The sequence below is a fragment of the Rattus rattus genome, chromosome 5 (assembly GCF_011064425.1).
Source record: "Rattus rattus isolate New Zealand chromosome 5, Rrattus_CSIRO_v1, whole genome shotgun sequence".
Taxonomy (NCBI): Eukaryota; Metazoa; Chordata; class Mammalia; order Rodentia; family Muridae; genus Rattus; species Rattus rattus.
Window position 1 is genome coordinate 12,516,603 of NC_046158.1, and position 24,852 is coordinate 12,541,454.

The following is a 24,852-nucleotide window of genomic DNA, read 5'->3' on the forward strand; positions in this document are numbered from 1 at the left end:
CCTGCATGGAGCTGGTCCTGAGGTCCTGGGCTCCTCTTTTTCTCTGACCTCTGGCACCTGAGGACTCAGGAGTGCCACTAGCTGGCTCATTATTGTCACCAGTCTGGCCGGTGCTGAGTATGGCCATCTGGCTCTGGCCAGATTCCTGGCTGGGCTCCACAGGCTGGAGGGTCCCATGTATTACCAGAGCTATCCCTGGTGGTAGTGTTTCTGGAACCATGTGAATTTGGAACACTAGCGATATTCCTGTGTAGAAATACACTTGAGTCCTGATGTCTCTCCATGTTCTCACGTGGGTGAGGGTAAACTGAGGAGGCATGATCTTCATGGACCTGCCTGTACACAGAACTCTCTATGGTGAGTTCTAAACAAGAATCCTCCTGCCTTGGGAATTGGGAGCAATGACAGCCCCATGTCTGGGCACATGTTGCTGCCTGGGCTAGGCTTGAGTGCTGGAAGGGAGGACTTAATCCATCCGGTGTTAATTAGCTTTTCCTTGCTGTGACTAAACAAATTAGAGAAAAAAGGCTAAATAGGTAGACACTTTGATTTTGTCTCATGATTTCAGAGCTTTTAGTCCATTGTTAGCTGACTGTATTGTACCCAGGCTTGTGGCAAAGTCAAGAATCATGGCAGAAAGTTGTGGCAAATCAAAGCTGTTCTCTTAATGGTGGCTCGGAAGCAGAGACGGACAGGAAGGGGCCAGACCATGATATAGTGACATCTCCTAGTGATCTGTGCCTTCCAAAAGGCACAGATCTTTCCTACGAGAGACCAAGCATTTGATAGGTGAGCCTGTAGGGCACAAATGTGATACTTTAACACTTTCACAAATGTATCATAGCACTGACTTTTTCTGTGACGTGGAAATAAATTCAAACTGAATGATTTGTAGAATACTTAGGCCATTTAATACATACCTTGAAGTGATCAGGACGGCTCTTTCCCAAGGGGCCCGTCTCAGACCGTTGAAGACTTGTGCCAGGGAGTGCTGTCTGAGGAACTAGCCATCTCTTTCCTGGGCCTGAGGGTCTCCTCTGCAGTGACATTTTCTGGGCAGTGACTAGAAGCCTAGGTTTTTGGGGTCATTTTTATGCTCCTCAAGATTCAGGTACATTTTGAGGAGTGTTAGCTTTCAGGGGAATTAGCCTCAGGAGGGCTAGACTCGAGGGTTTTAAGAAATCGTGGGGGTCCTCTTGTTCAGACGCACAGCTTAGAGGTCTCCCTGCCTGGTCTCGGGCTCAGCAGTGGTACTTATTCCGAGTCTTAGAACAAAGCTTGTTGGCGTTGTTGGCTGGACATGGTGTCAAGGCCAGAGGCTCTGCCAGGTGTCCATTTCTCTTTCTGGACAGGTAACTGCATACATGCAGGTCCTATCACAGTGGCAAATAGTCACGTGTGGCTTTAGAGGGTCTGACTGGTTCAGGCAGAGAAACTCAAAGATGGCACATGGTCCTGATGGGGACAGGGAAGGGCTCGGCGCCTGGACCTTATTTCCAGCTTTGCGGGGTAGGCTGGCTTTGTTCAGGTGGTTCAAGAGCTCCCAGAAGGACAGGGGGATGGGAAGGGGACAGATTTGCTGTGGTGAGCTTGAGGTATGAAAAAGATGCCCTGGTAGTGGCTTTGTATTGGTTTGGGGGTGATCAGGACTTGCTACGCCTACCAGCACAGACAGAGCCGTCAGCTTGTGAACACGCTGGACAGCACTGCTGCAGGAGTCCCAGCTACTGTCACTCTGGTCCACAGACCTGCGAGGGGAGGTCTTGGAGGATCCCGAGATAACTTACCCTGGGTCACCAGGCACTCTGCCCACCAAGGACGTGGATGTCCGCAGAGAGGCATTGGGAAGGACTGACAGCCTCAGAGTGGCCAGTCAGGTTTTGACTTGAGAAGACTTGATTTTGCTGTTCACATAGGATGAAGAGGAGATGGAAGAGGCAGCCAATCAGAAGCTTGCTCTTCAGAAGGCCAAAGAAGTAGCTGAAGTCAGCCCCATGTCTGCTGCCAACATCTCCATTGCTGCGTAAGGCTCTTGGGAACGGAGTGTGGGTGGTGTGGGCAGCAGCAGAGCCCATGTCCTCAGAAGCCCTGCCCTGGCCAGGGCTGGCGGAGACACGGCCCTTCCCTTGATTCGTGTTGAGAGGAGCCTGTGCGAAGGGCTTAGCTGAGCACACGTTCTGCCTTTCCCGCCTGCACACGGGCAGAGTGTGAGTGTGTGGCCTTCATGTTGGGGCTCGCTGGGCTTCTGAGTCACTGCATGGCGTCTGGGTGGTCCTGGTGGGCCTGTCTTTGCAAAACCCTGGCAGAGGTCAGGAGAGCAAGGGGTCAGCATGTAGATTTTACACATAAGTTTCCAGAAATGTGCTTTGTGAGACAGACAAAAGGTTCTGTGGCAGCCCAGCCTCTTCCAAAAATGTCTCTGCAGGAGCTTGTGAAGGAGGCATCTGTGATGAGAAAGGGTAAGTGCTCTCTGTGGGAAGACCCCGTCTCCCTGTCATTCAGCCAGGCCTCAGGTACAGTGAAGTTCATGGACAGGTAGGGACTTTGGGGAAAGTTAGTGTTTAGGAGTCAAGAAAACTGGGCCCATGGCCTGGCCGTAGGCAAATCTTGGAAGAAGTAGACCCTGTTGGCATTGAGGCTGCACATTCTCCCTGCCACGCACTTTTCATAGGCTGGGCACAGCACCTTGTGGTGACTTATGACTGCACTGCTGAATTATGTGTTGGAACTTGTTGGTCATAGATGTTGATGTAGTGATCAATGTGTGTGTGTGTGTGTGTGTGTGTGTGTGTGTGTGTGTGTGTGTGTGTGTGTGTGTATCAAACGTGGTTCTGCTCCTTCCCAGAGGTAACCAGGCAGTCTTTTCAGTGGACTTGTCTCTAAGCCTAGTAGAGAGCATTTGGCCTGGGAATTGTCAGCCAGAATGGCTGCAGCCCATAGAGACCAATGCTGGGAGCCAGGCGGGCTTAGGGTATCGCATCCCATTAGGGTGGCATGGGTGGCTTGTGGAGCTCAGCCTACAAGCCTATCCTGTTGTTTCATTGTCTGGCCAGTTCAGTTGTTGATTAGGTGGGCAGTTTAATTCAATACTTTGATCCTGACTTGATAAGACTCGGCAGGAAATCGTCCCGATTTCCTATCTGAGCTCTGTGAGCTAGTGGTGGTCTGTTGTAGAGGATGGCAGGTAAGCATTTGGCACAATCTGCTCCCAGCTTCATGGAGACATGTGGTGTGAAGCGATGCTCTTTTTAACACTTGCCTTCTCTACAGTTCCCAGCCGTGAGCAGCTCCTGCTGCCTCCAGGGGTTTCCATTCCTAAAGGCGCTCCTTTCTGACTGATACCTAGGAAGAGTGTAGGGTCCTTTCATCGCCAGGAGAAATCGCCCAGGCCTTCCTTCCCTCACTGCCCTGTGTTGTGTTGTGCCCCCAAGAATGGGAGAGCTAATGGTATTACATTAGTTTGAGTAGAGGTTCTGGGGAGTTGGCCACACTGGGTGCCCTTTCCCTTGAGCGTGGTGCTGAGTGAGGGAGCTGCTGCTGCTGCTGCTGGCTCTTGTTACCCATGTGAAGACCTCTGAGGGCTCAGCACTGTGTGAGTTCTCTCTTGTGGCTTGCTGCCAGACTGGAGAGAATGAGGCTGTCACAAACCTCTTATCTTGGCAGCTTCCCTCACAGCTGTGCCTGTGTCAGCACCCGGGGAACTCTCTTGGGGTGTTGTGTGGCTGCTGAAGGACCTTCAGCATCATGGTGATTGAGGCCTACTGCATTCTGGGTAGCATGACAGGCGATCCCAGAATTTCTGGGATGGGGTGCAGTCCTCTGCATCCCCATGAAAGCTTCTTGGGTTCCCTGAGGAGTAGGACACTGAGTGTAGGGTGTCTTTCTGCTTCTCCACTGCGATACCTCATTCTTAGCTACTTTCCTAGGCACACACACAGAGACTCTCACTCAAGTCTTCCATAGTCTTCCATTCACAACCGCACATGTCCTTACATACACTCACAACCTCACACTCACAACCTCACACTCACTAGTCCTAGGTTCACACTCATGACCTCACACTTGCAGCCACTCTCTTCAGCACTGTGATATGCTGACATGCACGCTCGCACTGGGACTGTGTGAAGATGAACGGTTTTCAGCTAACGTGCAGATACCTTGGCCTTCAGAAAGGGGCACTGGGGACCTCCCCGACCGTCTCCGTGAAGCCAGCATAAGGAAAGGATAAAGAGATCGTTGCTCTCTCCATTGTTTTTGGAGAAACTTCTACACATCACTTGGAAATGGCTGCCATAACCACATGGAACTTAAGTCTGGGAACCGGGGATCTGGGGGCAGAGATCAAGTCCTTACGAGGAAGGCAGGTGGGTTAGGTGCAGGACCTGGGTAGCCCCACAGGGGAAGGCTCTTTCTCCTGTATTTGCCCTGTGCTTCAAGTCAAGTTTGCTTGGGACTTTGGGTGTAGGAGACTGTTGGAACTGCTGTAAGGGTGGCTGTTAACCTTCCCTGACCACTCCTCCTTAGGGCAGTGTGGGCCAAGCTGTGGTGATGGATGATCTCTGAGAGAACTGGATCTTGTCTTCCAGCCACATAGGGTATATTGGTTCCCTTTAGCCTCACTTTTCTGCACACATGGAGTTGGCTCTCAGCTTCTCTTTAGCGCCGGCCTTGGCCAGTGCCTGTCTGGCAGATGTTTCTCTAGCCTTCTGCCAGGCGTGCACTGTGGCCCGCACCTGCACCAACGCGGCGCCATGTGTCACTCATGTCTCAAAACATTCTCTCTGGTTTTCTCACTCCTGTTTATGTTTTGTTTCTTGCATGTGCAGTTTTGTAAAGCAAACTCGAGGTACTGTATCTCGCAGCTCATCTGTCTCCAGCGTAAACTCACCGTGAGTGGTTCTGCTATGATTCTCCATCTGTGACTCCATGATGACTAATGTGCTCACACTCCCTCCACTCCTGACTGCTTCCCCCCAGAGTCATTTGCTTCATGGGCAGCTCCAGCCCAGCCTTCTGTGGGAATGGTGGCCATGTCCCCTGTTGTCCCTGAGTCCTATGCACAGGCTCAGATCTTTCTGAGCTTGGTCCTCCTCTCCTCTCCCTTCTGGTCTCTGTCCTTTTGTCTGCTGTTTGTCTGTGTGCAGTCACTCCAGTGTCTTGTATCTATCTATTTCTTGGCTAGGGCAGAGCTCTGTGGGTTAAGGTGTCCTGTAGTTCTCAGGAAGCCCTATGCACAGGGATGACACAGAGGGCTCTGGCACCATGCCTCAGCTCCTCCTAACCCCTCCTTAACTTGGGGAGAATGCATCAGTTATCTGAGGTGGCCTTTGTTTTATTATGAACAAAGCTTCTACAGAGCTTGTAGTAGGCCAGGGGGATACTAAAAACCCTAGGATGGGGACTGAGGGTCTGGGAGCAGAATGGGGACTGGGTGCTCACTCATAGGGAAGGACAGTAAGGTGGGTAGCAGAACAAGCTAAGCCTCCTTGGGGGTGACACTAGCCTGGCTACTTGGCCTGAGTAGCTCTTCCTGGGGAATGTGTTCCTGGGTCTTCCTTCTAGGATAGGACCAGCACCTATGAGCTCCTAGGGGAGGGGCTGCTACTGTCTTCTGCCAGTGGATCCTCTTGCTGGAGAAGGAGTGTTTGCAGTGGGGCCTCCATGTCTTTTGCCTGCTATGTGTGCCTTTTTGACAATGCCGCGGGACAATCTCGGTCTTCTAACAAGTGTGAGATGCTGCTGGGTGTTGGACCCTGATGTTTGGCAGGGCGAGAAAGCCTGTTGGGTCCTCAGTGGTCCATATTGGCAGAAATGGGCATCTGTGGTACATACTGGGGACACCTCATCCTTCCTGTAGCAGCAAGTGACAGGCCAGCTCTGCCCAGAGACCTCACAGTCTAAAACTTCTTTCTGAGCCTTGAGTTGTCCACAGGGCCTCAGCTGAGAGCCCCTCACCTTCCAGACATGACTGTGTAGCATCTATAATCTGGGACCAGGACATCATGAGCTCTTCCCCACTGGCTCTTTAGAGAGCCCTGTTAAATGTAGACTCTACCTGAGTAGTGTTGCCAGCCACATAGCAGTATAGGTCAGTGAGCAGTTTCCTTTCAAGAGAGGGTCTTGAATTGCTTGTAAAGTTGGTAAAGAGGACTAGAGCTAGCTGTCTGTGCTAGCTACAATGGGCCAAGGTGGGGACAAAAGCTTTAGAGACCCCGAAGGAACCTGCTGGTCTCTATGGGTTTGTGGGTCACTCAAAACAGTCTGGTGATAGTAGGTCCCAGCAGCCTGAGGAGGTGAGTGGGTGGCCCTGGCCTGGAATTTGGTCTTCTGTTTTATGTTTTGAGGCCTAGTGATGCCCTTCATTCCCATGGGAGCCTGTCTCCTTTCTGTACTTGAGGTAGCCTTGGAGAGAGAGTCATACTTGGGGCAAGGCTAGGGCTGTGTGAGTCCACTTCTGCCTGTACCACAGAACTGGAGCTTCAGGCCTCTGCATGGGCCCATAATCTTCACTGCCCTTCTTGCCCAACAGCGTTGCCGGCCCTACCCAAAAGGCTCACTTGAAGCAGTGACCTCTGCTGATCAGAGGACCCAGAGTCCAGTTCCATCTTGTGTCGGACTTATTGAGAGGCCCAGGCAGTGAGTGAGTGGATGTCAGCTGCCCCAGGATCCTGGAGAAGGGCACTCACCTTACGGTCTTCTTCCTTATCTTGCCTTCAGTGTTGTTCAAAGATAAGCTCTATCAGGGGCAAGGAAGCCCCGTGGGCATTACAGGGTCTTACTGGAGTAAAGATAGCATGATTTTGATGTCTCAGTGAGGACAGCAGCCGGGGTCCTGAACTAAAGACGTTTCTTGCTGCTCTGTCAGCCTCATCTGAGAGCCCAGGGGAGAAGGCCTAGACTCTTATTCTTTAGCTTACAGACTTGACAGGTGCTGGCTCCTCACCAGCACCTGATGGGATAAGATTTGCTCTCCTCCTGCTTCCAATACTTCTATTCTCTCGGGCACAGTTTGCACCTGCACTGTCAGGCAGATGGGGTCTGACTGAAAGCTTGCGTGTTCCCTTCTGCCCTTATGCATATGAACCTATCAGTGACTAGCTATGGTTTCCAAGTAGGTCTTGTCCTCTTCCTAGGCTCAATGTCTGCCCTTGTAAGGTAGGCATAGGAGAAGCACCCATCCCTGAGGTGGTTATAAAGGATGCGTGAGGTGGGTATGAACCCAGAGGCTGGTGCCATGACTGTCGTCAGTGGTACCACAGACTCTGCCAAGGTCATCCAGAAGCCTCTAGAGACTTGAGGGTGAGGCTCTAGTCTCAGATGTGGTTTCTTCTTGGCAGAGGTGGGGGTTGAGGCCACCTGTTTTTGGGCTGGTTTTATTCAGTAAAGAACTCAGAATGAAAAGGGCTCCCTGTTTTGGATGTGGAAACAGATGTCTGGGCCAGTGATGTTTGAATGAAGACAAGGCCCTTCATTGTTCAGTGAGAACTGAGCTAGGCTGCTGCCCACCCCTGGTGCTGGAGGCCTCTCCTCTCCGGAGTAAAGGGTCCCCACAGAGCCAAGGGAGAAGAGGGCATTCTAGCCTGACTTGGGCTCCTGGTAGTTGGTTGAAGCCAAATAGCTCTTTACCAAGGGCTGCCCGAGTGCCTCAAAATGCAGCAGATGTTCTGTTTGTCCCCGACAGGGCTACATGCTCCCTTGGGAGGTGCCGTGGATGTCTCTAGGGAAATGTCCGTTTGTGTGGCCCTTCCTGGGCCAGCTCCCAAGGGAGGCTACAGGGGTGCCTCCTTCAGTCCTTCTCCATCTGCAAGATGGTCTTTCCTTCCCACTGGCTAGCTGCCCATCCACCTTGAAATTCTGTTTACCCAGTCATGCTGGCACCTGGCATTCCCACAGCCTTGCACCCTTCAGACTCTGGGCCATTGTCCTCCTGCAGCTAGGGCCCATCACCAGCCTGTTACTGCTGTCAGCCGACCTGTTCAGGACACTGACAGGAGGAGCTGAACTCTACTCCACCTCTGGGTATTCTTCCCCTGGTTTGCAACGCTGCTGGGGTCTTTAAGGCTCTAGTCACCTCTCTTTCCCTGCCCCCATATCCCTCCATCGCTTGTGTTCATCTGCGGCTTCCCTGTGAGGCAGGGATAAGTGTTAGTGACACTCATGACAGTCTCCCCGCAGCAGGCAGCAGAACTCGGCCAAGGCGCGCTCAGTATGGGAGCAGCGGGCCAGTCAGCTAAGGCTCCAGAACCTGCGTGCCAGCTGTGAGGCACTGTACAGTGAGATGGACCCGGAGGAGCGCCTGCGTTATGCCAGCACGCGCCACGTGAGGCCAGACATGAAGACACACATGGACCGACCCCTAGTGGTGGAACCTGGTCGGGATGGCCTGCGGGGACCCGTCGGGAACAAGTCAAAGCCTGAGGGCACGGAGGCCACCGAAGGTGCGGATCCACCACGCCGACACCACCGGCATCGTGATAGGGACAAGACCTCAGCCTCAACCCCTGCTGGAGGCGAACAGGACAGGACAGACTGCCCAAAGGCCGAAAGCACCGAGACCGGGGCCCGGGAGGAACGTGCGCGCCCTCGTCGAAGTCACAGCAAGGAGGCTCCAGGGGCTGACACACAAGTGCGTTGTGAGCGCAGTAGACGTCACCACCGGCGCGGATCCCCGGAGGAGGCCACTGAACGGGAACCTCGGCGCCACCGTGTCCACCGGCATGCACAGGACTCAAGCAAGGAGGGCAAGGAGGGCAAGGAGGGCACTGCACCGGTGCTTGTACCCAAGGGCGAGCGTCGCGCAAGACATCGAGGCCCGCGTACGGGCCCCCGTGAGACAGAGAACAGTGAGGAGCCCACACGCAGGCACCGTGCAAAGCATAAGGTGCCACCAACACTTGAGCCCCCAGAGAGGGAGGCTGCAGAGAAGGAGAGCAACGTGGTGGAAGGGGATAAGGAAACTCGAAATCACCAGCCCAAGTATGTAAGAGGTCTCAATGGGGAGTGGGGTGTGTGGAGGGGTGTGTGTGTTAGGAACCCTTTTGCAAATAGGGAAAGGTACAGGGTGACTGCCAGGCTACTCCTGTTGTCACCATTCCCACTCTCTCTAAACACACTCCCAATCCTTCCCTTGGTAAACTTCCTTGTGTGCTCAGTGACACCCAGGGAGGGACTTAGAGAGACTGGAGACTTTATGAACACATTGACTGGGAAGACCAGTGAACCCAGGAGAAAAGTATTGTACTGGGTGTGTGTGTGTGTGTGGGTGGGGGTTGCCAAGTAAGGGTGTTAGCTCACTTAACCAAAAAGAAACAGAGTGCTGGCCCGAGTTTTGACTCTCACTCGCCAAGAAGCCTGGCAATCAGAGTTGGAGGCTGAAGCCGGCCATGGCTCTGAGCTCATTCAGACACAGCTGGAGGTCACTGTCAGGGATCATCCTCTGGGATCATCCTACCGGTCTAGCGGAGCTCTGTTTTTATGTGTAGAGGTCTGTGCTGGGGGGCATCCTGGGGAGATCCTGGCAGGGTGTCCAAGGGAAATGGCCCGCTTTGGATTGCTTTAGTTTGATCCACACATAGACTCTAATACCTGCAGTGCTTAGCTCTGTTAAAAGCAGACAGTCAGCTCCATACCTTCCTTTTAGCCCTTTAGACACTTTTTAAGTATGCAGGGAGACAGAAACCATTCAAAACACCAGGAGGGCTTGTAGCCCAGGATGTCCTTTTCTAGGCCAGGGTAGCCCTAAGGAACTAGGTTTCACAGACTGCATCAGACTAATGAGCATTCTGGTTTCAGGGAACCTCGCTGTGACCTGGAGGCCATTGCGGTTACAGGCGTGGGCTCTCTGCACATGCTGCCCAGCACCTGTCTCCAGAAAGTGGACGAACAGCCAGAGGATGCAGACAACCAGCGTAATGTCACCCGGATGGGCAGTCAGCCCTCAGACCCCAGCACCACTGTGCATGTCCCAGTGACACTGACAGGCCCTCCTGGGGAGACCACTGTAGTTCCCAGTGAGTATCTCCCTGTAACCAATGGCAGGCCCAGCTACCCCAGTCCTTACCACTCTGTTAGTGGTTGGGGATCCAGCTCGCTTCTCTGAATTTCTCCCAGTAGGAGAGAAAGTTCTTTGCTATCAATGTCCATCCTTTGATGTCTCTTGGCTCTCCATTGCTGCAGAGGCAGATCAATGGTAAATACCTTTGATCCTCTTCCTAAAGATGCTTTCATGTTGCTATCCAGGCTTGCTGTCAGCGTGCTAAGAACACAGTGGAAGGTGGCCAGAGTAGCCAGCAAAACCACAGTGTTCATCTTCTGGTGTTTGAGAAGTGGTGGTAAGGACTGGTGCTAGGGTAGGAAGGTAGTGCAGAACTGTCATCTACCTGCTCACACATCCCTGGAGCTTAAGCCCCCACCCCTACCACCACCGCTGTCTGACTTACTCTTCTGTCCCTTGTGTGCTCCAATGCGTGTGCAGCCAGGAAGGAGCATGTGGTAAGAGCACAGTGAATATGTCATGTAGTGAGTGACAGAGGTGGGCCTCACAGGGATGATGTCGGAATGGAAAGCAAACCAGGAAGCATTCCAGGGAGAGAGGGAGGGCCTGCGGAAGGCCAGGGAGGTGTGAGCTCCAATGTAGGCCGTGGGACATATGTAAGCCATGCACAACCATGTGCAGTCACTCACACACCTTGTGAGTCCCCTTGAGGGACTAGCAGGGCCCGGTGCTGACTTCTAGCTTCTTAGCCTCCGGTTTCTGTGAGTTTCCTCTGAGGAAACTTGGTCTTGGTCATTCTTGTTTCACTTGCTCTGCACCCAAATAAGTCCGTCTTCCCAGCCTCCTCCCTCTTTTCTCTTTAGAGTAGCCTGGGACTGAGCCCAGGGAATCCACTGGGAATTTGTTCACAGTTGGCCGAACCACGCTGGCAGCCAGACTCTTCAGAGTGGAATCGTACAGCACGCAGAAAACAAACTTTATCATTATAGAGTTTTATGGCTTGGTAGTTCATTTCTTACCACATTAAAGGTCCACTGGCTGGAACATTATCCAGTCGCCTATTGGAGGATGTTCAAGTAGTTTCCTGTTTTGATGGTTATGAACAGACAGGCATGTTTGGGGTTGATCTCGGTGTAGTCCTATGAGTGCATACGTGAGCATTCATGATGATGAAGTTATATGTGGGTAAGACGGTTTAGTTTTGTAGGACACTGCGATCTGTCTTTTGTGAGGCCGGGCTGCTTTCTTCCCGTAGCAATGAATGAAGTGCTTACTGCTGTAATCTTGCACTTCTGTGTTACCAGTGGTTTGGCCTTGAGTTGTTCTAATGAAATGTATAGTAGAGTTTGTTTAAACTTGCAACTTCCTCATGAAATATGCTTTTGAGTGTTTTTTATTATGTATACTTGACATTTATGCACCTTTGGTGAGGTTTCTATTCAGGTCTTTTGCCTATTTTTAATTGATTTGTTTAATAACTATTAACTTTATATACATGTATATATATCTTATTTATATATGTATATATGTCATTTTTAATTTTTATGTGTGTGTGTAAGAGTTTTTCTTGTATGTGTACTTGTGCACCATGTGCGTGTCTGCTCCTGGAGGAATCAGAAGAGACAGGGCTTTAGAAACCCTGTAACTGGAGTTACAGATGGTCATAGGCTGCCATGGGGGTGCTGGTTCCTGAACCCAGGCCGTCTGCAAGAGCAGGCAGTGCTCTTAAGCACTGAATCATCTCTCCAAACCCTCTTTGTATATTTTTCACAGAGGTCTTTTTTTCAAATATGTTTTGTATTTCTCCTAGGTTCTGGCTTGGAGTTTTAGTTTCTGAAGCCTGGCAGGTTTTCTTTCCTGAGACCAAGTCTCACCGTGTGGCTCGGATGGTGAGCTCTGACCTGAGTGCTGAATTCAGAGGCGTTCATACCAGAAGTGTGCTCTGTCTGCTGTTCCCGACTGTTGCTTTTGGGAGTTGATTTTGCCTGTTACAGCTTCTCCCAGAAGAAGAAATATGAGGCTACTGAGTTTTTTTTTGTTTTTTTGTTTTTTTTTTATATTCATTACTTCTCCTGTTTTTCTGAATCCTCAAATCACGCATTGGTTTCTATGTTGATTCTGTTTGCTTTTCCGAGTACATTATCAAAACTTCTGTCAGTGAGTTTATCTCTCTTTCAAATTTTGGGTGTCTTAATCTGTGTGATTGGATTGATGGGTAACAGCCAGGCTGTTTGGTACCCTTGCCTTGTTTTGCCAACACTAAGGTAAAGATTCTGGCTTGGGACCTATATATAAACTTACACTTATAATATACATCAGTTCCACTTATTTGTTTGTTTGTTTATTTATTGCCTGTCAAACTGTTAAATTGTGTTAAGTCCTTTCAGAATCCATGGAGGTCATATTTTCTTTTAGATGCAGAAATTTATAGCAACGAATTTCAGATCTGGAACTGTCTACACGATGTTAGACTGTATCTATACTAAATCATTATTTGTTAGCAGATTTATCATTTTATTTTTATGATATAAAAATCCCATGTAGAAGCTACTCTGGAGCCTGGGTCCTCTAAATGGAGAACCCTTTCGTAAATGGGTTCTCACAGGATGGTCAGAGAATTTATCATTGGGCGACTTGACTGTGTAGTCTCTTTCCAGAGGTCAGGGGTCAAGTAGCTGTAGGTCTTGGAGGTGGCATCAAAGGTGGACTTGAGGAAGTTGCCTAAGTGGCAGTGTATGCCTAGCTCAGTGGTTCTCAACCTATGGGTTGTGACCCTCTTGGGCGGTTAGATATTTTCATTATAATTTCTAACAGTAGCATAAATTTCTAACACAAATTTACAATTATGAAGCAGCAACAAAATAATTTTACGGTTGGGGTTCACCGCAACATGAGGAACTGCATTAAAGGGTTGTAGCATTAGGACGGTGGAGAACCGTTGGGCTAGCTGCTGTGCAGTCAGCCCCTGCAGCATCTTGGATGAAGGAGTGCAGATGATGGGAGAGTGTTGGGGGCAGAAGCAAGGCACACCAGCACAGAGCTACAGTAGCCTGGCAACCTCCCCGGGATGGCTAACCTTGTTTCCCCAGTAACCTCTCTATACAGGGATAATGACCCACAAATATCAGTGGCCACTGCTTTTACTGCCAAGACTAGCATGACCATTACTGTGACAAAAGCTTGTCTCCTGCCTGCGGGGTCCTCTAGGCACGAGAGGCCCCCATGGGGCCACCTCATGGTTCCAGAGGGACACCCTCCTCTCTCACCGAGTTCAAAAGTCACATGATGACACCTAGTGTAATTGTGCAGATTGAGTAAGACAGTTACACCTACTTTGAAATGTGTTGTTAGAATATATTAAGCTATTTTTAAGTATGGTTTTGACTTGGTACTTTAAAGTGAGGCGTGTACTGTGGCTTTATCAATTCTGTTTAAGCATCGTGAGGTTAGGAAATTAATGCCATATGATCATATCATATTCAGCCAACCTCAATATTCCATTCCTGAAAAGTACATGTTCCAATTACAGCCAATTTTTTTTTTTTTTTGGTTCTTTTTTTCGGAGCTGGGGACCGAACCCAGGGCCTTGCGCTTCTTAGGCAAGTGCTCTACCACTGAGCTAAATCCCCAACTCCAGCCAATTTTTTTAAATTATATTTTATCTTCCTGGTATTGGGTATCAAACTGAGGGCTCTTCGCATGTTAGGCAAGAAATCCATTGCCTTTCTTATTTAAAACAGTAAAAAAAAAACCATGTTACATGCTACCTTAACCCAGCAGTTTCATAAAATATGAAAAAGCAATTAAACAGTGAGAAACTGTCAAGTTAGGACAGAAAGAGTCTGACGTAAGTGTTGCTGACCATTGGTTAAAATAGGAACAGCTTTGGATGCTCTCCTCTTGAAATGTAGAGCACTTTTCAAAAACACCCACACATGGTCTACTGTTCTGCCGGTAGATTTTGTACACCTGCCTGTGAGTTCTTCTCTATATTGTTCTGTTAAAACATATGATGTTCTGGCTGGTACACTCTTCTGTGTGAACACCTGGCAGGAAGCTAACACTGTAGGGACATATTTTTCCGGAATGTTAGGCATTCCAGATAAAAGGAGAGGTTGTGAACTGGGGGGTATTCAGATGAGGAAGTAGCCCGTGGAATGACTCATCAGTTCATAAAAAGAACTGGAATTCTACTCCTCCTCCTCTTTCTCCCCCCCTCTTCCCCTCCCCACCCTCCTCCAGGGTCTCACTGTTTAGCCTTGGCTGTCCTGGAACTCACTCTGTAAACCAGGCTGCCTCCCGCCTCTCTCCGCCTCTCTCCGCCTCTCTCCGCCTCTCTCCGCCTCTCTCCGCCTCTCTCCGCCTCTCTCCGCCTCTCTCTTCTCCGTCTTCCGCCTCTTCCGCCTTCTTTCCGCCTTTCTCCGCCTTCTCTCCGCTTCTCTCCGCCTCTTCCTGCCTTCTCCGCCTTTCCGCCCTCTCTGCCTTCTCTCCGCCTTCTTCCGCCTCTCTTCCCTCTCTCCGCCCCTCCGCCTCTCTCCGCCTCTCTCCGCCTCTCTCCGCCTCTCTCCGCCTCTCTCCGCCTCTCTCCGCCTCTCTCCCCCTCTCTCCGCCTCTCTCCGCCTCTCTCCGCCTCTCTCCGCCTCTGCGTGTGCTGGCATTAAAGGTGTGGCCTCAAGTAGTTTTTGTGTTTTGTGTTTGTTGTTGTTATTTTTAGAACTCCTAGTTGTTTCTTTGACTTCTCCTTTTTCTTGATTAGATTAGTTAGCAGTTGATAAATACTTTGTAATCCTTATAAAATGAAAATCAGTATTTTAGTTCATTTGACCTTTACAGCATGTTTTGTTGTAAAACTTATTTTTCATTTTCTCTTTTTTTATTTTTCCTTTTTTGTTTTATTTTATAGTTGCTCCTTTTCTAACTTCTTAGTTTACATAATTTTGACGTATTTTACCTCAAACATGTATTTGTAGATTCCTTCCAAATTCTCTATAAATGAATCCCAAATGAACAATTTAAATTCTCTCACGTTTATTTCTTCGTTTACATGTCCTGGTTGTGATATTCAATGCTACAGTTCCTCAGGCTCACGATTCTCCTGTCTCAGCTTTCTAGTGCTAGAATTACACACAGATCTGTGTTAGCACACTCAGTTCTGGTTTTACTTTTCATAATGTCCTTGTGTCTGGTTTGGGCATGAAAGTAAGAATGGAGCCATAAAATGCTTTGGCTCTAATAGACCTATTTCCAGAGTAAATTATGCCAAATTGGGTACTAATTGTCCTTTAAGTATTTGATAGAAATTGCCAAACAAGCATTCCTTGTCTGAGGGCTGTGAAATGGGTAGCTGTGGAGTTCTGATATCAGCTTCATTTTGAATGATTTCGACTGTCGAGGGCTTTTACATCCATTAAAGTTGCCAGTTCTACGTGTATATCGTTGGCCAGAGTTAGTCCCTGTCACCCTTATGCCACCTTCAGGCTCCCATCATTCCTTTGATTGGTGTGCATTTCCTCTCTCCTTTTTCTCAGTCTTGCCACATTTGTTAATTTTATTGATCTTTTGAAAAGATTGGATTGTTTTATTGATTTTATTTCATGATTTTTTGTTTTAAAATTTGTGTCTCTGTGTACACATTTGGCTCTATTTTAATTTAAATTGTAAATTTAATTTAAATAATTAAAATTATTCAAATCAAATGATTAAAATTTAAATAATTGTATATAATTTAAATTTAATTTGATTTCTACTTTTCATTGCTTTGTTCTTTCCTAATTTTCTTGTGGTAGGAATATATATCTATATCTATATATGTATGTATATACACATATACATACAAACATATATAAATAAAATTTCTATTTTTCTGCTCATCTTCTAAAACTTTGTTTATATTAATGAATGCTTTTGCATTCATTGTGTATGTATGCACATTGTCTGCATTCCTGGTACCCTTAGAGGTCAGAAGAGAAGCGTCGGATCCCCTGAAACTGAAGTCACAGATGATTGTAGCTACCATGTGGGTGCTAAGAACGGAACTTGGGTGCTCTGTAAGAGCAGGAAGGCTCTAAAGCCCTGAGCCATCTGTCTAGCCACTGCTATTCTAATGCAAATATTTAGTGTTACAAGTTTCTCCCTTTGCACTGACTCTGTTTCTGCTATAGGTTTTCATGGGATATATTTTAATTCTTCTTTATTTTTATTTAAAAAATTCCTTTGAGATTTATTTCTTGGCTCAATGGGTCATTGAGATGATATAGGGGTAGTGTCCAAGTGTTTGTAGAATTCTTTGTCTTTCTGTTGTCAACTCCTACTTTTACTACTTTGTGGTCAGGAACTACATTCTGTATTATTACTTGTCTCTCGGTTTTTAGGTTTTGTTCCCATTGTCCAGGATATGAATCATGATAGATGTTTTTGCATGTTGGAAAGGAACATGCGTTCTGTTGCTGGGAGGAATGTTCTGTAAGGGCCAGCTCCATCCTGTTGGTTGGCCTTTCTGTGTGGGTGTTATTTTGTCTGGATCTGTCAGTTGTTGAGAAAAGGATGCTCAATGCTCTAAGTATAACTTTGGGTGGAATCTACCTTTTCTTTCATACGGTAAGTTGTTACTTCCACATTTGTGAGTTGCTGTTGGATACAAACACATTTATGGTTGGTCCTTTTGGTGCAACAGCCTTTTTGTCTTTGTGCTATGCCTTTCTCTGAACCTGGTAATTTCCCTTGATTTGAAGTCTATCATGGTTTGGTTAACATACTTCCTATTTTTGATTTTTTTTTTTTACCTTTTATTTTCAGGTTGTACATTTACATTTGAAGTGAACTTCTTCTAAACAGCACATGGTTGGGTCCTGGTTTAATCCACTGCAAATTCTTTTATTTGTCATCATAACATTTACATTTAATGTAATTGTTGGTGAGATTAGAGTGTAAGTTTGTTATCCTAATTTTTGTTTTCTGTTTGTTCTGTTTCTTATTTCTCTGGTTTATTTTCCCCTGCCTTTCTTGGAGGTTATTTGAATGTATTTAAAAGTCCAATTTGATTTATCTACATTACTTTCTAGTGTGTCTATTGTTTAACTAACTGCTTGAGGTGTTTTATTATATAACTGACCCTGGTTTATCATTTTGTCAGTTTGAGTACAATATAAAGTTTCTCTCTATATGTCTCCCTCTCTTTAATAATATAGTATTCTTAAGTTTTTCCTCTGTATAAGTTTAGAATCTTAACAGAGTATGTTTGAATTTTTATTTCAGCTACCAAATATAACTTAGAAAACTGAAGAGGAGAAGGAAAATGTGTTATATTTACTCATTTTTCCTTATTAGTCTTTCTTCCTTTCTGGTATTCTATGTCCTTCCATAAATTGTCTCTGCGAAAAGCTTTCTGGAGCTATTCTTTTGACGTAGGTCTGCAGGTGACAGAGTCTCTTAGTTTCCTTCATCCAAGGGTGTCTTGATGTTCCCTTCATTCCTGAAGGATATTTTTATTGGGTGTAGAATTCTGGGTTGACCGTTCTTTTTTTTTCAGCACTTGAAAAAAACGTGTGCCTCTTCTGAGTCCATGGTTTCTGATGAGAAATCCACTGTCACTCGCAATGTTCTCTTCCTGTAGGTAAGCTGCTGTTTCTCTCTGCTGCTTTCAAGGCTCGTTTTGTCTCTATGTTTCAGAGGTTTGAGTACAATGTATTTCGATGTGGACTTCTTCAAATTTATCCTGTTTGGGGTTTGCTCAGCTTCTTGAATCTATAGGTTAATTTCTTTGGCGAACTTTGGGAATATTTCATCTTTTACGTCTTTGAGTACTTCCTTAGTTCTGCTTGTTCTGTTTTTAGCCTGAGACCCTGGCAGTATGAATGCTAAATCTTGCTGTACTCCTACAGGGTCTTGAGCTACCTTGATTTATTTTTCAGTGTATTTTCTCTCTGTTGATCAGACTGGATAATTTCTATTTTCCCATCTTCTAGTTTGTGGATTTTTTCCTCTGTGTCCTCCGTTCTGCAGTTGAGCCCGCTTGTCAAGTTTTTCATTTTAGTTACTATATTTTTCAATCACGTACTTCCGCAGATCTTCTATTTCTTTGCCAAGATTTTCTGCTTTTTGTTTGTTTCAAGTTTTTTTTTTCCAGCTGTCGAGAATTTCTGGAATGCTGTTTTAAAGTCTTTGTCAGATAGGTTTGACATCTGTTTCCTTATTGCCCGTTGGTTGTTTTTTCTTGTTCAGTTTGATTTCCTGGTTCTTGGTGTGATAAGTAATTGGTTTGATTAATCGAAATCTAGCTACTTTAGAATTAGATGATGAGCCTCTGAGTCTTGTTTAAGTCTTCTGCTTTGCCTTGTCTGCTGTGATAGACTCAGGAAAGAGAATGGAGAACAGTCTTGTTAGTTCTAGGCGGGGTGGGAAAATGGATTCTCACTTGGCTGCGGTAGGCCTCAGTGGAAGAGACCACCTCATTATGGCTGACTTTGGGTGGTATACCAGTTCTCTACTGCTCCCGTGTGACTGCCGTGACCCTCACGACCTCTGGCTGGTAGTTCAATTCCTAGTTTCCACCTGCACTCATTTTAGTATCACAAGGAAGGGTGCTTCATAACTAACCATTGGTGACTCTTGAAGTCCAGTCTCTCCGTGGACCCGCACTGCCATCGCATTGGTTTGGGTCTGGTTACCTCAGGATGAAAACCCTGCTTCCATTCTACTACTCAGCCGATACGTTGGGTTGCCTCTTTCTGGAAGTGAAGATGAAGGTCCAGGCTCCTGCCTTAGCCTGGGCTTGTTTGAGGAGTAGGACTACCCCTGTTTTGTTTTTCCCTGTGAGTATCAAGTAGTTGCCTGTATAGTCTTCTGTTCTGCTAGGCTTTCGTGTTTCCTAGTCTTTTGATGAGGGCTTTTTGAAATCTATGCCCATTGATACTTGTGAATTTCACACCAAGTCTGGGCATCTGAGGCAGAAAATAAAACTCAGAAAAGGCAGTGTCTACTGTGCTATTCTGTAGTCCCAAGGCTCCTTCCTGCTGTTTCCTTCCTGCCCTTCAAATATTTTTACATTCATCTTGATGCGATGCTCAAGGATCAGGTCTATCAAGTCTGCTTTGTTGAATGGAGAGGGAAGAAACTTTTAACTTCATCTTCCCAGAAGAACTCATATCTTGAGTTAATTTCTGTATGTGGCATAGGTAAAGATTAAGGACCCCTTACTGGATCTCCAATACTTCGTTACCATTTCCTGTGGAAGAAGGACTGTCCCTTTCTATTCAGTTACTTTGCTGCCTTTGTTGAATCAGTTGGTAGATGGTAGCGGAACTCCAGGAGGATTTCTGGAACTCCAGGAGGATTTCTGGAACTCCAGGAGGATTTCTGGAACTCCAGGAGGATTTCTGGAACTGCCTTTTCAGTGATTAGCTCTGCCAAGTTGCTTTGTTTTCATGCAGTAGACGTTCCAGTGATACATGGGTTGGGTCTGTGCTGCTGCCTCTTGTATGACTTTCTAACCCTTTTAACACTCAGTTCTTACTTACTAGTTTCTCTCTCTCTTTTTTTTTTTTCCGGAGCTGGGGATCGAACCCAGGGCCTTGCTCTTGCTAGGCAAGCGCTCTACCGCTGAGCTAAATCCCCAACCCCCTAGTTTTTCTCTTGATGCAGTCTGCTCTCTTTTTCCCCTGAGAACTTTAAGCCGTCTGTTCTTCTGTGGGCGCCTTGCAGTTTCTGAGATGATTTAAATTCTCACTTTGGAATGGCGAGCAGTCATCTGGTATCTCTCATGTCTCCACCAAATCTTCACCGAGACTGTCAGGTCTGGGGCACTAGCTCTCCTTGGCTAGACTTCTGTAATGACATTCACCGTTTCAAGTTTGAGAGTTGTTTTAACTTTCTCCTGCTTTACAGGTGTGTGTGTGTGTGTGTGTGTGTGTGTGTGTGATTTTCATTAATATTTTGATCTTGTTTCCATTTCCTTATTATAGAAGCTATGCATGTTGGATACCTTTTCAGATAAGGATAGAATAAAGGATTTCTTTTTGTTGATATTTTTTTTGTTTGTTTTCCCTGGTAGTTATGTTTGAGTCTGTGAAGCACAGGCTAGCCCTTTGTACTTGCTAGTGGTGTAGTGTGCTTACATTCTAGTTCAGGAGTACTGTCTTCTACTGCGATGGAATTTAGTGTCTTTGCCAGGATTTTGGGTTGGTTCTTCATTGTTCTAGCACTCCAGTGTGCCGTATGCCTCTGTCACAGCCATGGCTTCGGCCCCTGGAACCTCACCAGCATGCAGTAGCCCCTCATTGTAGTGATTCTTGTCTTCAGTAGCAGGATTTAGGTGGCTTTCTAAGTCCCTAAAGTAGTATTCTGGTTCTTGTGGCCTCAGACTTAGTCTTAGAGTTTATTTGTTAAGGATGGGACCCGTCTTGTAGGGCAGGCTCTGGCTGATGCCCGAGGTTCACATCAGCAGGCCTCTGACGCACCACCTCTCTGGTCTCTGCTTGGTCCTTCAGACCTCAGTCTTTCTGTTTCCTGTCAGAGCCCAGACTGTGCAGAACCAGCAGTGCCTCTTTCCCTTTTCCTTTTTTTCTTTTCCCCAGTTGCTCTTGAGGAAGCGGCAAGCTCTCCTGCCCCTGAAGCCAAGGAAGTTCAGAGGCTCAGGCCACCAACCTCTAGGACATTAGAGGGCAACTGGTGTGACACAGTTCCCACCCTTTTAAGGGGTGCTGTGTAATTAAACATACCCTCCTTTCCAACTTTCTCAGAACTTCAACATTCCTGCTCTGGAATTCCCTTCCCTCTCTGTGCTACCCATGAAGATGAAGACAGCCTGACCACATGATGTCTCCCGTTTCCCCTGAGACTTACAGGAAGGAACCCCAACCCTGCGTCATGGGCCTGAACTCCTTCAAAGTTCATGATACCATGATATGAGCTTATCTATGGCAATGGGGCCTGAACTCTCCTGCCATGCTGCTGTCCTTCTGTCTGTGTCTGTACTGTGCATGACATGAATAATGTTTAAAAATGAATCTTACCCAAAAAGACGGTCGGCCTCCGTTATGCTCCTGAGACTGCTCACTTCTGCGTCCTAGTTCATAGTTAACCTGTATGTGAGAGATGCTGGGCGGGGGGTGACTTTGTTCTCTCTTTATTGACCTATGGCTTATGGAGGGTACAGGGAGAAGCGCAGGTATCGAAGGCCACCATTCCTCGGGAGGTGCTCTCCTCCTTGGTCCAGTCAAGTTTATTCTATATTTTAAATGAATACTCCATCACAGACTATATCTCTGCTCCAAGGCCTGTCTTTCTAAGTAGCCTAAGCTGGTATTGAACTCACTGTAGTCCAGGCCATTCTTGACCTTGAGATTTTCTTTTTTCAGCCTTCTGATATCTGTGACTTCAGGCCTATACCACCAGGAGCCCTGGCTGTGTTTCTGAAGTCCGTCCGTCCCTCTCTCCATCCCTCCTCTTCTTGAATACTTTTCTCTACAGGCCGCTCCTTTTAAGTCATTATCAGTGGCAACTTCTATTTTGGTCTCCCCACTAGGTCTGCTGGGTCACTAGTCACTGCTTATGTATCTCCTTTCTTATGCTTTCTGTTTCCTGCCTGTGTTGTGAGGCCCCCTTCTGTTTCCTGCCTGTGTGTGAGGCCCCTTCTCTGTTTCCTTTCTGTGTTGTGAGGCTGTGTTGTGAGGCTCCCTTCTGTTTCCTGCCTGTGCTGTGAGGCCCCTTCTGTTTCCTGCCTGTGTGTGAGGCCCCTTCTCTGTTTCCTTTCTGTGTTGTGAGGCCCCTTTCTGTTTCCCGTGTGTGTGAGGCCCCTTCTCTGTTTCCTGCCTGTGTTGTGAGGCCCCCTTCTGTTTCCTGCCTGTGTGAGGCCCCTTCTCTGTTTCCTTTCTGTGTTGTGAGGCTGTTGTTAGGCCTTCTGTTTCCTGCCTGTGTTGTGAGGCCCCTTCTCTGTTTCCCGCCTGTGTTGTCAGGCCCTGTTGTGAGGCCCCTTCTCTGTTTCCTGTCTATGTTGTGAGGCCCTGTTGTGAGGCCCCTTCTCTGTTTCCTGTCTGTGTTTTGGGGCCCTTTTCTGTTTCCTGTCTGTGTGTGAGGCCCCTTCTCTGTTTCCTGTCTGTGTGTGAGGCCCTTCTCTGTTTCCCTGCCTGTGTTGGAGGGGCCCTGTTGAGGCCCCTTCTCTGTTTCCTGCCTGTGTTGTGAGGCCCCTTCTCTGTTTCCTGCCTGTGTTGTGAGGCCCTGTTGTGAGGCCCCTTCTCTGTTTCCTGCCTGTGTTGTGAGGCCCCTTCTCTGTTTCCTGCCTGTGTTGTGAGGCCCTGTTGTGAGGCCCCTTCTCTGTTTCCTGCCTGTGTTGTGAGGCCCTTTTGTGTTTTGTGTTTTCTGGTGTGTGAGGCCCCTTCTCTGTTTCCTGCCTGTGTTGTGAGGCCCTGTTGTGAGGCCCCTTCTCTGTTTCCTGCCTCTGTTGTGAGGCCCCTTCTCTGTTTCCTGTCTATGTTGTGAGGCCCTGTTGTGAGGCCCCTTCTCTGTTTCCTGCCTGTGTTGTGAGGCCCCTTCTCTGTTTCCTGCCTGTGTGTGAGGCCCCCTTCTCTGTTTCCTGCCTGTGTGTGAGGCCCCTTCTCTGTTTCCTGTCTGTGTTGTGAGGTCCCTTCTTTTTTTTGATGCTCTCAGCTCATAACATTTGGACTTTTCTACTTCATTTACAAGTTTTAAGCTTTAGATCTCACTCTTAAGGATTGCTTGATTATAATAAATGTTTGAAGCTTGTTTTTATTTTGTCCTTTAAGTTTCACTGTATCTTATCTGATTCATCTGTATGGTTTGAACTTCCAAATAGCAAATGTTTCTCTCAGCGGTGTCAAACTTGTGGCAGTGGCTCAAGGTAATGATGAACTTGACCCAACTAAAAGTCGTAAGCTTTACTCAGAGCAATATGAGACTTATGAACGCTGAGGATGACTGCGTTGCAATATCCAAGGGTTGGAGAGCTCTGGATGGCTCTGCATGGTATTGTCCACCTTCCTTTTGGTGATTTCACCATTAGCTTTCATTACTTCTGTATTTCAGATCAGTTTTGGGTTTCTTCCCTCCCCCTTTCTGCTTGAAGAATACATTTTCTTTTTTATTAAATGAAGTTTGACAGTGGTAAATTCTCTCCATAACCTGTATTCTGACGTTATTGTGAAAAGTGGTTTTCCTTTGTATGGAGTTCTAGCTGTTGGTTATTTTCTCTCCCACTGGGACTATTATTCCGTTGTCCTCTGCCTCCTGTTCTGTTCTGAAGCCAGTTGTTAATTCAAACCATTTTTCCTTTGTACAGCTCTATGGTTGCTAAAATAAACCCCTATTTTTGTTTTGGAAAATTGAAATGTATGAGAAGTAGAGACAGACATAACGAGCCCAGCGCTCTGCCCCTCACCCTCTGCATAGGAGCCCCGCTCTGCCCCTCACCCTCTGCATAGGAGGCCCCCTCCCCCGCTCTGCCCCTCACCCTCTGCATAGGAGGCCCCCTCCCCCGCTCTGCCCCTCACCCCTCCGCCTGTTCTCATGTGCCAGTCTCAGGCTACTTGCTCCTCCTTCTTGTTCTCTTTGTGCGGTGTTCAGAATAATCACGGACTGGGCATCTCAATTAGGGGTTTAAAATAATCATGGTAGTTTTATCAAACTGAATGCTGATAGTAATTCCTTTATGTTGTCCAGTACACATTCTGAGTTCAGATCATACAGTTGTCTCAGAAGTAACTTTTTATGGCTGTTTTGTTTGAATCATTATCCAGACATAAGTCACTCATTTGACTTTTTTTTTTTTTTTTTAAATATGTCTAAACTTCTGTTCAGCATCTCTCCTCTTGTTTACCCTGGTTATTCTACTGTGTAGAACTTCTGGTATGCTAGATCTGGTCGATTGCATCGGGGGCATGAAGGGCCTTTCTTTACCTGAACCACACTGTGGGACTGATGGGGGTATGGACCAGGCTTTTGAACCACAGCACGTTTGAAACTGTGTTGTTGATGATGACGTTGTGTTTTAGGGGGTTTAGCAGCATCCGTGGCCTCCAGGTAGATGTCACTGCCATTTTTGTGAGAATCAAAAGGTGTCTTTAGACATCTCATATCTGTGTGTCGGGAGGCTTGATTAGTAAGATTAGCTCTGTTGATGGAATCTTGGCCCCAGGGCTGCATCACTTCTGAGGTCTCCGTGGGTGATGGAAGGATGGGACAGTGGCTGAGATGAAGCCCTTCCTTGTAAATTTCCCCTAGAGCCCTAGTGACGAGCATGATTGTTACCAGATGTGTGATTGCCATTCTTTCTTCTGTATTTATTGTTGTGACTTTAACTGTGAGGAAGATCATCCATCACTCATGAAGTACTTGGTTACCCTGAAATACATTTGTGTCTGTATTAAGAAAGGACATATTTATTTTTGACCATTTATTTATGAATTTTCAAAGCAACAAATCTTAGTATCTTAGCAACTAATGCAAATATATTATTATTTTGAAAATTTGGATTTTAATGTATTTGATATATTTTTGATTTTTTGAAATTACTGTTTGTTTGTTTTTTTTTTAAAGATTTATTTGTTTTATTTATGAGTACACTGTAGCTGTCCTCAGACACACCAGAAGAGGGCATCGGATTCCATTACAGATGGTTGTGAGCCACCATGTGGTTGCTGGGATTTGAACTCAGGACCTGTGGAAGAGCAGTCGGTGCTCTTAACCACTGAGCCATCTCTCCAGCCCTTTGTTTTGTTTTTTGATGCTTCAAAAGTTTTCCAATTTTGGCCCAGGAAGTCTCTTTAAGTTGGCTTTTTGTCCTCACATCCTGTGGACATTTTTACAGATTCCTTGTTCTCTTGTCTAGTATACTCCAAGAATGTCTT

At 47.0% G+C, this 24,852-nt stretch overlaps 1 protein-coding gene across 2 annotated transcripts in view; it reads left to right on the forward strand.

The window, feature by feature from the left end:
* The window catches only part of Cacna1b (calcium voltage-gated channel subunit alpha1 B), a 163,757-nt gene that overhangs the window by 74,658 nt on the left and 64,247 nt on the right, over positions 1-24,852 (forward strand). For both annotated transcript variants that reach the window (XM_032903164.1, XM_032903165.1), the window contains exons 18-20: positions 1,917-2,023; positions 8,176-8,976; positions 9,793-10,010. In XM_032903164.1, the coding sequence (XP_032759055.1) occupies positions 1,917-2,023; positions 8,176-8,976; positions 9,793-10,010 (1,126 nt within the window). The remainder of the gene's footprint in view (positions 1-1,916; positions 2,024-8,175; positions 8,977-9,792; positions 10,011-24,852) is intronic.